Source organism: Balearica regulorum, chromosome 3 (assembly GCF_011004875.1).
Source record: "Balearica regulorum gibbericeps isolate bBalReg1 chromosome 3, bBalReg1.pri, whole genome shotgun sequence".
NCBI classification, from domain to species: Eukaryota; Metazoa; Chordata; class Aves; order Gruiformes; family Gruidae; genus Balearica; species Balearica regulorum.
The window spans coordinates 56,788,330-56,801,182 of NC_046186.1; the positions used below are offsets into that span (position 1 = coordinate 56,788,330).

Below are 12,853 nucleotides of genomic sequence, written 5' to 3' on the forward strand. Positions count from 1 at the left end.
ACAAGAACTCCTGCCTGGCACTTCTCATTATGATCTCTTGAGAATATTTTAATGGCAACTAACTATTTAAGTCAAATATTTGGAATCTCCTTTCCCCCCCACCCCCCCCCCCCCCGTATCTCCCACCAAAGTTAACTAGTTTAACCTAAAAATTACTAAGACCACACCTCAGGAGTTTTTCCTTTCAAAATATCCCAAATGAAGAGTAAAGGCCACATCTGTGGTGGACACCAGCTATCATGACATCAGGTGATCTCTAGCATCAAGGACAATGTTTAGAAAGGAGTTGATCTACAAATGGTAGGTCTATTGATGCATCCTGAGAGTTCCTGGTTTAATCTTATGGCACAGAAGTCTCAAACTAAGCTTCTGCTAGGTTCACATACAAAAGGCAAATTTGAAAAGTAGAACTTCATTTTTAGAACAATTCCGAGCATTATCTCACTACTTAAATATAAGCAACCTGAAGCAAAGAGCAACTATTACATAAGCTGAACCTGTTACAGTAAGATTTTTTCCAATCTTTCCAACACAAAACAAGATTTACCTTTTTCCAGGCCTCTCCAATACATTCATGCAAGCCATAAGGAATTAGCATCTGCAGGCCTTCACAAGTTCTGTACATCTGACGACATACAAAAATGAAAGCTCCTTTAACAACTGGCAAAATCTCAGATCCAGATAAAAGAGAAATGTCGTCATGAAGAAGTTTCTTTGTAAACTGAACAATTACATGAACAGCTGTAGGACTAGAAATAAAACAACACTTTTAAAATGTTGGTTTGTAGTCGTCAATAAGCCTTGAAACAAATCCTCTGACTAAACATATTTAAATTTTTCTAGGGGAAAAGAAACTATGGAAAGAAACTACAACCCACTACGGGGGGGGGACCAACTATATTATAACTCGCAACAGCAGTCAGAAGAAAAGAAATGTACAGCAAGCGATTTTACTTTGGCTACAGGTCTACATAAAGAAAAATGCATCCATTGCCTTCCAGCCAGCCCATGCAGGCATGAGCTGCACAGGCTGTGTATTTTATAGGAGTCCAGTTGGGAAGAGTAACAAGACAATTTTAGCTTCCGCTTAATCAGTGTTAAGGATATCACCACAAGGCAAAATTCGTCCTTGCTCTTCCTTTTTCCTATCTGAGATCTCCTTCTGAAGTCTTCTAGGCTTACAATGCAAAGGACAACTCTTTCTCCAAAATACTATCTTTTACTTCCAATCCCCCTTAAAAATATACACAACTTCTCAGATTCCTCCACTTAGAAGACATACATTCCAAACATTTCCATGACATGCAGCTTAGATATTTTTAAAGGCTAGTCTCAATTTTACTGCCCTGTTTCAAGTTTTAGCATCAGCTAACCACATACTACCCATAAGATCATACAGATCCTAAGTTAGGTACTGTGTTACGAATGTCAGTTTCTGATACAAAATCTGTCTCTTCTAGATGTAATGAAAAGTGAATGCTACATTAAATCTATTCTTTCAATAAATTAGGTTGATTTTTAATATTTATTCTGACAACAAACAAAAAACAGAGTAGAGACGCCTTTGGCCTGAACAGCAGCACTACGAATATAACGGAACTACATTCAGAGAAAGGAAAGCTCTCACATGAATAAGAAAAACAAGTAAACCATGGAAATCTCCCTTAATAAAAGTATTTTTTTTAATTTCCATTTCACCTGGTTATACATGTCTCCCTAATCATTCTCTAAAAAACTTACTACTTTACTTGATAATCAGATATTTTACTCTAAACATAAACAAATCATGTTATAGATACATGAAAAAAGAGAAAATGAATCTCATAGGACTAATGTAATTCATTGAAGTACTCACTAATACTATTCATTAATGCAGTCTTACCTATCTTCTTTGGCATTTTTTTCATTTTCTCCATAAAGAAGAAAAGAAAGACCATCTTCTACAGCAGCAATCCTTGCCAAAATATCAGCTACATCAATTAAAGTGGTTTCAAGATAATTTATACACACCTATTTGGAAGAAAGAAAAAAAAGGTTTTGATTCAATGCCTTCGTGAAAGCTGTTTATTCAAGTCAAGCTTATGTATGCAGAACCTGAAGGTCACCTTTCTCATGATTGCTTAATGGCTTAAACAAAGTAAGTAAACAGCCTATGTTCAAATGCCATCACATAGAAATCTTCATCACAAATGGCAGTAATTGCCACTTTTAATGATAATGGCAGAAGTTCAATGACTGCATAGATATAGAGAACAGACATTTCTAAACTTTTTTTCTTTTCCCACCATGAATGTGGAAAGGCTCTTGATATGCCATCTAGGGGTACAAAAGCAATACCTGAATCAAGCTGAGAAACATGCTAACTCCCTCACTGCTGCATATGCACTGGCAACTCTTTGGCTAGGAATGGAATTCTAGTTCCCAAGATCTTCTGCACCCACCTCACCTCTAGGCTGCGGTAGGCCCAAACAGCTTTGGAATCATGAGGAAATTCTTCCCCACTGGAGCAAAGCCGATGCCTTATTCACTTCAGAGCACTGACTCTGTAGGCACAACTAGGCTGTAATCGAGCAGACTTGAACATTTAACATGGGGATTCAGACTGTTTGGTCTGGTACCATCACTAATGAATGTACTACCCGAATTAATGCTAAACTGGCCATTGCTCATTAATAAGTGAAGTCAATATTCCAATAGTAGACAAGCAGGACATGGGTGCTCCATGAAGAACCTATCAGGGAGTGGCAGGGGCGGGATGCTCTGCAAGGGATCAGAAGCCAGGAACTGAGTGTGATAACGAGACAGGTAGAGGCAGAGGCTTGCCATCAGATGGGCAGGCAATCCTCCATACCCAAGCAAGGTGAGCAGACAAGGTCCGGTGATAGTAATTAGGTTCACCTAACAGTCCAGATCCCCTCCACAGTGACGACGGAGGTCCAAGTTTAAGCCAGTGAGTCAGGGTCAGCTCCAGACCCCATAATCAGAGTCAGGCACAGCCCAATGATCAGCACGAATCTGGATCTATAGTCACAAAGCAGGTCTGAGGCAAAGCAAGCGAAGAAGTCATGTCTGTGGGTCAGGGTTCAGATCAATGGGACACTAGGCTTCCGTGCTGCTACAACATAGTACAGGCAAGGAATGAGGACAAGAATCTCAGCTTAAAAAACACTCCTGAGTGGAAGGTTCCACAGAGGATTATTAGCAGATGCATCGCTGGGGGAATCTCTGCTGAGACTTCCTAGCAGAGCTTTCTCAGCTGTCTCTGAGGCTGGACATCCACAGCATTACCTATGCTGGCCCTGCGCCCAGGCTGCCAAGTCCAGGGGAGGGGAAGTAATGGGGAGAGCCTGACAGTAGACAGCAGCTGTAATTCTGCAGGACTTATGCACTATCCTAAAGGTGCTCACCAAAACTCTACTCCTGTCCATATGCCTCAATAATTTGGTCATGAGATAATCAGAGTGTACCTTAACACCCAGGGACTGAGAAACACTCCAGATTCCTGGACTTACACACAAAAGTACTTAAAAAGAAGGACAGTTTTCAAAATGAGAACTCCTCTCTGGTAGGTCCCCGCTACCCACACCTGGGACAATAGAGTGTAGTCAATGAGAACACCTAGGGGGGATTATTGGTTACAGTAACACTTGTTAGATATCTAGTATGTCAGAATGGGGAATAAAGCACCACTCTCCTGAAGTTGCAGTCCACTGCTTAAATCTTTTCCACTCTTCTGTTACTCATCAAGGACAGCTGGACTCACAAGAGAAATTACTTTTTAAAATGCTATGCAATCCAGCTCCTACTTTTTCTTTTACAGGCAGCTCTGTATTTTATGTAGTGCACAGAAGAAAAATAAATTGTCTTCCTACTTTAAAATGTAAGGAATTTACTATTAATGGCAGTGATCAAAGTAACCCAAGAGAAAAATACCATTTTTACTTCACTCTTTTAGTTAAAATTTTCAGTGATACAGAGGGTTAATCTCCCTGACCTTTTATTTTTAGTTTACTGAATATCATTGTTCAGGATTCTAAGAAAGGAACACACTGTGCTGTCACAGTTTCTTCAAGAATGTTATTATTTTGCTTTCCCTGTGCAACACCAAAAACACCCCAAAACACAGTACTTTGTTTATTTAAAATGTGAATGCAATGTTCTGCACCAGCTATGCTTTAGCAGCAACTCAGAGGCTACAGAACCCAAAAGGTCAATACCCCTGCCCACAAACTGATCCTTCGGACAACTGCTGATAGCCACTGAGTTTCTCCTCTCCACTACACATACCCAATACTACGCTGCTTAAAAGGCACATAAGGCTTGCATGTATGTGAGTGAATTCAGAGATCAAATGTAAAATAAGAGCATTTTGTTTGCTCATTAGGCCCACCGTACAACAAAAGAGCCCCATATACAGCTCCAGTTCTACCTGCCCGCCAGCCCCAGCTGAAAAGAGATGCATGTGTGGCCATAGCCTTCCTTTTGAGGTAGACATGGCCCAGCATTAGGATTCCTGGGTGTCTAAGAAGTGCCAGTGATTTGGTTGGGAAGCAAAACATTTCAAATTCTTGTAAAAGAGGAAGAGGGTCACTCTGACTTGGTATACCTTTCTAGCTCTTGGTTTGCCAGATGCAATACAAAACAATTTGCACCTTCATTAGAACAAATACGACACATTCCAGATTCACAACACATAACAACCTACTACAGCTACTGTGCATTAAATATTCCTGAACGTGACCCGTTTTTTCTAAACAGATCAGTTACTAAGTCACAGTAGGGCTTACAATTTGTTAAGAGTTCAGCTACCCACAAAAGACAGCTGAGCATGGCAGAAACTAAAAAAAAAAAGGGAAGAACTGTTAAACATTGAGATAATTTCTTTTTTAACTACTGATGTATAATAAAGAAGAGACAGTTGTATATGCTTTAGAATACCGTGTGACCAAAGAGATTGCCTCGAGGATTACACAAGCCTCCATCACAGCAAATAAATGAAGTATTGCCTTAGTACTGATTTTAAATTTGACTATCAGTGTTCAAAGCATATGTAGGCTCAGTCATTTTTTTTTTACTTGAAAAATTTTGCACTAATTTTTTGCAACGTAGAGTAAAAAGAAGATGACTTAAAGTGTTAATCTTGCAAAAGCAAGATAGATAGCCATATAATAAAATGTATAAGTAATGTTACTGTACTCAGTACGATATCCACAGAAGAGCTAAATTATTGACATGATCAAGTTTTTGCAGGACTATGGTTTTAAGCTTTACAGAAGTACATACTTTGAAATATTTACTTGGAAACTGATTGTTTACACTTTTGAAATAGCATTGGAAAAATTTTGTATAGGTAAAAATATTTTCAGTAATTAATATGGAGAGCCTTTTCTAAAAAATAAACAAACTGCACTGAAAAAATGATCAGAAGGACACTGACAAAATTCGACTTTAAGAACCTAGACGAGGTGTTTAAATTAGGAACTCAGACTGTCTTTGCAAGCATGAGTCTCAGGAAGTAAATTCAAAACTTCTTAGCCATTAATTCCTCTCAAAGTGTCTTTACGTAAGACAGCTCAGGCTCCTCCATGGGCATCTCAAGACCTTCAGCCTCTCTGTCTTGAGACATAGAGTCACCTAGGTCAATTAAATCATCTCAGTCAAAACAAAAACATTAGGACAGGCTGAAACTATAACTAGATTTTCAAGTACGTAGAGGTAGATAACGTTTCCCAAGATTTTTACAATTCTTACAGAAGTGTTTAAAAAAACCAACAAAACAAAAAAAACCCAAACAAAACCTCTTCCTTTAGCAATTCAGAAAATAATAATTTTCCATGAAGAATTATGTATTTTACCTATACTAATTATTGAGAACGCTTCAGGTTGCAAGCTGAATTTAAAAAGGAATACAGGTAGGCTGCCTTTTAAAAAGCAAGTAAAGCAAATAAGCATCCAAGCAATATCCAAAAGACACAAAAAAATTGGAAGAAAAAAAATAAATTAAGTAACATGACTTTCCCAAGGGAATGGTCTCACTATGGCACAATTTTTGCTACTATTCACAGGATTTCAAGAAAACCAAGTTTGTCAGACCAATCACGACAGCCTACACTATTTAAGGCATAATATAATAGCTAATGTAGAAAATACAACAGAAGTTACCATGTGTCTAAATAAATCTTTTGCATAGAAAATACAGAAAAATGATAATATTCTATAGATTTAAAATTTGGAAGACTACTACAAACCTCTGTGCCACTCAGTAAACTTTGAACAGGGTGAAGTAGGGCATCTATCACTGCATCCGTATATAAACATTCAGCAGTACATCCTGTTTGATCACAAAAAACTTGCAGAATCTCCATAACAAGACTTGCTGGAGAATAACTGTCTGGTGAACACAAGAAGTATTTGTTTATATTTTAATGTACACAAACATATCTACATGGCTTATGTAGATGCTTCTGAATTATCATTTTGTTAAGCAGTGATTTAACACAGTTAGAGGGGAAGAAGAAAAGGGAAGAAGGGAAGAGAAAAATCTGCACAAATAGCAGACTCAAAAACTGCAAAAGTTACCACGTGCCTCATTATAATTATATATAATAGCATATATTAAAATAAAAATATTTACCTGTCTGTGCTGCCAAAGCTGTCTTTGGGTAACTTGGAGAGTAATAAATAAGCTGAGTAAATAACACCAACAGATCGGTTATGGAGACACTACCTATTAAAAAAAAAAAGAAAAAAGGAAAGTACTCTGCAAAAAATGCCACTTCAATTTTACAAATAAAATAGATTTTGTAAATATATGTAAACAATGCTATGCTTTATTGAGGAAATCAACATATGTACAACCGATAAAGCAAAGTATGTGCATGTCCCTGGGACTCTACCAAGGTATTTCATGATCAACTTATAAGTCTTGTTCTTGCTGCCAATTTAGCCAATGTTCATTTTACCATGTCTTCCACTGAAACAAACGGCAGCCAAAGTTTGAGAATGCTGAACGCACATGGCTGTAGGAAAAAGCATTACCTTGTTATTAGATTAAGTGAAACAACTGGAAAAGAGACAAGCTGTCAGACAACTCTTCCTCAGGTCTGAAACAAAAACAAGTATGTAGCTAAATGCAGGTTGGGAACTATTGCTCCAAGTTTAATGTAATTATGTTACTAAGTCAGTTTGTGAGGAAAGGGTTGCTATCTATGAAGCTGAGAAGGACACTATTAAGACAGACAGTGAGATTGTTACTTTGTAGGGCAGACAAAAAACCCCAACCATCAGCAATGTATCAGTGCTTGAATGGTGTCATACAGATAATCCATAAATGACAAAAGCACTTGATTAGTAGATTTTTCTTCCTCACAACTGCTCTACGTTGGATCTATTAAGTCCTGATCCTCAAACCTAAGGGACAAAGCACCTTCAAAAGACAATTCTCAGAATTAGTATCCAGTGATGTTTTGAATTCTACACTGAATGGAGAGATCAACGTAATGGAACACTACAATTGTTCTCACCCACTTGCATTTGCCAACCCTGCACAATGTATCACCATATGCAGATTTCTCTGGATGTCCAAGGGCTTTTCCATCTCCTATCTTCTGTTCCTATTAACACCTCTGTTCCTCAGGTATCAGCCTTTTCCTCTACCATTGTTTTACCTTAATTATATTAATAGGTTAAGCTCAGAGCAATGGTTTTCAATTTGCAATTAGCTTGAAATACTGATTTTGTTTCACACCTGAAAAAAAACAGTTTTGGTCCCTGGACATGTCTCCTTTCCAACCAATTGTATCAATTGGTTTGACAAAAGGTATTACTCATATTGAGAAAGACTCAATTACTTACACACTGATGCAACTCTGCTTCAACATGAAATTAATATATTAAATGTAAAAGTGATCTATTCAACAACATCCATCAAAAATTAAAAAATTGTGCTGATGCTCCAAATGACCTATACCATCTTTTAAGAAAGGTTTCCAGGCACAAAATTGCTGAACAGAGTATTGTCCTATAACATCCACAATATTGCAGTGGAAACATACACCAAGTATGGATAAAGTGTTACTCAACAGGTTCTATTTTCCTCAGCCCTCCCCTTACCTTTTTTATTTTTCAGCTGTACTGGAAACAGATTTCGGCCTTGCTTATAGATCAACAATCTTCCTAAAAGGCACAACGAATGAACAAAATAGATGTACTGCAGTTCTGGTCCAGTGTAAGAAAAGTTCTGCTTATCACCTTTAACAATAAAACCAAAAAATTAGAACTTGACTCTTTCAGTTTACTCTACAGTACCTAGCTACAACATACCTACCTGCAACATACATGGATCATTTTGTACATAAAGACAGACAACTTAAGTAACTAACCACTGCTGTTAGCATTCTCTCAAAAGATAGACATACAATATTTTGAGAAGAAAAAGAACAGATAGAATGTCTTCCTCTTGAGGTAGCATGCTCAAAGACCTAGCGAATGTGGATGTACGTGCATATAATGCAAGACATGCAAAGATACTCACTACGGTGCTGCTGGGAGAAGTCATTGACTCTGGAATTTTTATTAACAGCTGTCTTGCAAAATTCAAAATAATCAAGACATTGCTGGACAGCTGCATTAATCTGTGGGGAAAAAAAAGCACAAAATAATAAAATACCTGGTATTTTACAATAAAGTCATTCGTTCTTATCCAAGTACTGTCCTTTAACACAAGAACCTAAATATCTACTTCATTGCAACTACCTTATGTTTCAGTGCTTTGGATGGGTTAACCAACAGGAGGTAAAATTTTACAGGGCTATTAAAACACATTGCCATTATTATTACATTACCATACTACCAACTCTATAAGCATTAAGACAATCTATAAAAAAGAGTACAGAGAACATGCAAGTATTTTGATAAGTTAATGGCAATCTGTGATTGCCGTATTGTCATTACTACGGAAGATTTTAATTTTCCAGACATGAAAAATTTTGTCTTGAACACACTTACTAAACTGTAAGTTTGGTTGTTGGGTGGTGTCAGTGCTCTTAGTGTTCTTTGCAGATGTGTTGTATCATTATCATAGCATTATCATCAAATCAATGTATATAAAAGTTTAAAAATTATCAGCATGGATTTAAAAATTAATCAGAAATATAGCATATGAACAAAGAAGTACATTTAGATTTATCACAGTTTGGACCTGCTAGGATTTATTCTCAAATGTAAGTAAAATATACAGACTAACATAAAAAAAAATACTTAATCAGTTGGTTACTCTATGTTTATAAATTAGACTACCCTGGTCATGGACTTCCTATTATACTTTTTTTGTTGCTTGGAACATGCTTTATTCTATGTTCTGTTCTATGCACACAGACAAACGTCTTTTATAGTTGTCTGTATCCTTGTCCCCTATCTTAAGGTTTTATCAGTTACATATATTTTACATTATATTTCATTCGTATTACAAGATTTTACAAAACATAGCCAAAGTCCTGTCTATATGAATATATCTCACATTTATATTGATCTTACTGAAACAATGAAACTTCCATCCCAGTGAAGAGATCTGTTCGTATAGAATGGACAGAATGGAATGTGATTGGATTAAAAACTACATTACTAAAGATGTTTTCCCAGTTTGATTTATTTTGCTGACACTTTGAATCCTTAATGCTTCATATCACAACTTAAAGAACACAATGGCGGTTTTTTAGTCTCTTTTCATCAAAAATCCAAATTCAGCACAGAGTTTTTATATTTTTTCACGCACCATTTGCTATTTTTATGCATTTTCAGAATTAATTCTAAATACGAATGCAACATAAGGAATTAATAAATAATATTCCTCATTAAACACCTGCTATAAACCATCCAAATTTCCCCTTACTCTGAGCTGGTCACATACCCTTCTTTGCATTTAACAGATTCATTTAAGCAAGGAGAAATTAAAAAAAATTAAATCAAAAAGCTCATCTAGCTAAACAACATGGAACAGCTCTGACAAAAGGGGAAAAAGGAAAAAAAAAATAAATGCTCAAACCACAATGTGAAAGCAAGAACAAGTTCCAAGTAAATTTGCCTTGGGAAATACTTACCAAAGATTTATATTTCTTTTCCAAAAGCCTAAATACCACTGTTCTGCTGTAATACGCATGCTAAAATGACAAAGAAGACCTAATGTCAACTTCAAACACATAAATTTCATTTTTTAATTAAGAAGTAGAAATTATCTCCAATTCTGTTCTATTAGGGATCTTGTGCACAGTACATATTCAATCTATTGAACTCCAGCTTGTGTAAACCAGTATTATACTCAACTGAGCCTTTGGTTTGCAGTACATTTAAGATGACAAAAAGAAAATTATGTCATTAGTAAAATGTGTAGGAGAACATACAATAAACAGAAAAACAATAACTACACTGAAATGTTAGACTATGTGTTTTGACATTGCCACGTAAATCCTAAATTATAAGTTTACACAAGGTAGACTGCAAAAAGCTCAAATGTCCACTGGAAATTAGCAAATTGTGTGCAGCATATCATATGCATAACTGTACTTTCATGCTCATCACTTCTTCCAGAAAAATATTTGCAACTCTTGATAGCTGTCCATCAATTATAACAAAGGGACTGAAGCCCCAAAGCACAGTAAGTCTTCAGAAATTTTATGAAAACTAGTAACTGAGCAGAAATGGAGGGGGAAAGTAGTGTTAAAGGGCAAAAGACATAAATGCCTGAAAAAAACCCCCACAAAAACCCAGACTTCCTTAATTGCAGTGCTCATTATAGGTTGTTATCAGGTCACAATAGGTCTGTGATAATAACAGTCATAAATCAAACTTTTCAAAATACATGTCAGACGAACAAGTTACGGGTTGTTGGGTTGGTTTTCTTTTTGCTTACCGTCCACTTTTTAAACCATACTGCTTTGATATCTAGCAGAGCCAAGAAGTACACTGGACTCAAAAAATCTGGAGAAGCAGGATGATCAGGCTCGTGTTTTACTGACAAAAGCGATAAGGTACTCTCCACTACTTCTTCCATGTATCTTATGACACAAACAGGAAAAAATGAACAGAAAACAAAAATCTTTTAAATTTTCCCACCAGTAATACTCAGGAAAAAAATTTCTAGTAAAACCTTATTGTTCAGATAAATCATAAATATCAACAACATTATCTTTAACTTGATCTTGTAAGGATATTAATTCTTTGGGTTACCATGAATAAAACTAATAAGAACATACACGTGTATTCTCCTACATGATTATGTATTTTATTATACTTGTTACTTTGTAAAACTTCCAAATTATTTTTGTTAAAAAGCACTTAGAACACTTCAAAAGGTAAATAAGCAGCTTAATATGACCCATGACTACTCCTATGCAACTTCCCTATTCCGCTTTTACCACTCTCTATTTATACTCCCTCCCTTATCACTGACCAGTCATCTGCACATCCTGTAATTAACCTTTTGCTAAAATTACATGCATCTAACTATATGTCAAAAATCATTACATTAAGAAACAGTGACAGGCTTTTGAAGGTGACATACTTTTCTGGATGACGAATCCAGGAAGAGGGAGCTTCCTTTTGGTACTCATTTAAAAGGCGAACCTGAAAACATAATTATTAAAATTAAAAAATAAATAATCCTTGATGTTTCAGTAATGACAAAAAAGGTATGGAAAGTTCATTTATACCTTTTTAAGTAAACGATTTACATCTGTGTTAGATATATCCAGACCAGCTGAAATACGAAGACAATATTCTCCAGAAAGAAAGTACAACTCCAAGTGTCTGGCTAAAAAAAAAAAAAAAAAAACAAAACACCATCTCACTTCCATGACAATAGTGGCAAAACAGACTGTATTATACAGCTTCATTATAAAAGTTAACTGATTGATATTCAGGAAGCACATAGAATCATGAAGACTTAAATGTAATTAAATGCACATACCTAAACTTGTATAGACTTCTCTTGTCATATTAAATGGAGAAGAAGAAAAGGTTTTTGCATAGAACCTAAGAATTTTCTCCTAAGGGAGAAAAAGTAAGCAATGTATTAAGTAGTCATGTAACTGTGTATTATTATTGCACAATAATCAATATGTAGTGGCATTCTACTTAATATTACATGTTGCTCAGATATCTCTACAGATGTGAAGCATATTTTATAAAAATATACTGTTTGAGACCACAGAAACCTCCAGTCCGAACGAAATTTTACTCGAATACTTTAACTGGCAGCACCAATGCAAAGCCACACTGAGATAAAAAGAAGCAGATCGGGGAATATTACTGTACTTTTCCATTAACATTAATGTTTTTATGTTATTAAATGTACCAATGACTTGTAAGTAGCATTGTTTCAAAAGAAACTGTAGACCTTCTAAGCCGAAATACATGACAGCAGCGGCGGCAACTTTCATATTTATTTGATCATCACTTTAAAATTCAAAGGAAAAGAAAACAAAGCTTAATTGGCAGAATAAATAATCTAAAAGCTGTTTAAGTAGCTGCCATTTTTTCTCATCAATGCCTGTGTAATATTACTATGTATCATTTTCTCATAATCATGGAGCATATACCTGACAAACAGGAAATGTTAATATGACAAGTTTTGCAGAAGGTTTGACTTTTTTTTTAACACCTGTTTGCTAAAAGACATTCAAACCTCTTCATTCCCATTAAAAGATATGTAAACAAGTACTCCAGTCTCTAAAAATCCTATTGAAATCCTGTTGTAACCCTTTAAATCAAGACCTACTGGAAACTTATAGTTCTTTTACTTCAAAAAGAGTTTATCTGATACATACACAAATAATAAAATGTTTTGGGATGCTGCTGG

At 35.8% G+C, this 12,853-nt stretch overlaps 1 protein-coding gene across 7 annotated transcripts in view; it reads right to left on the reverse strand.

Moving 5' to 3' along the window:
* TBC1D32 (TBC1 domain family member 32) overlaps positions 1-12,853 on the reverse strand; it is a 411,057-nt gene that overhangs the window by 386,156 nt on the left and 12,048 nt on the right. For all 7 annotated transcript variants that reach the window (XR_012834519.1, XR_012834520.1, XM_075747982.1 and 4 more), the window contains exons 7-17: positions 11,963-12,041; positions 11,706-11,806; positions 11,558-11,619; positions 10,907-11,051; positions 10,098-10,157; positions 8,534-8,633; positions 8,113-8,250; positions 6,635-6,727; positions 6,249-6,391; positions 1,883-2,010; positions 548-749 (exon numbers count right to left, since the gene is read on the reverse strand). Coding sequence is in view for 5 of the 7 variants with exons in the window: in XM_075747982.1 (XP_075604097.1) it covers positions 548-749; positions 1,883-2,010; positions 6,249-6,391; positions 6,635-6,727; positions 8,113-8,250; positions 8,534-8,633; positions 10,098-10,157; positions 10,907-11,051; positions 11,558-11,619; positions 11,706-11,806; positions 11,963-12,041 (1,251 nt within the window). In the remaining 2 variants the exon portion in view is untranslated. The remainder of the gene's footprint in view (positions 1-547; positions 750-1,882; positions 2,011-6,248; positions 6,392-6,634; positions 6,728-8,112; positions 8,251-8,533; positions 8,634-10,097; positions 10,158-10,906; positions 11,052-11,557; positions 11,620-11,705; positions 11,807-11,962; positions 12,042-12,853) is intronic.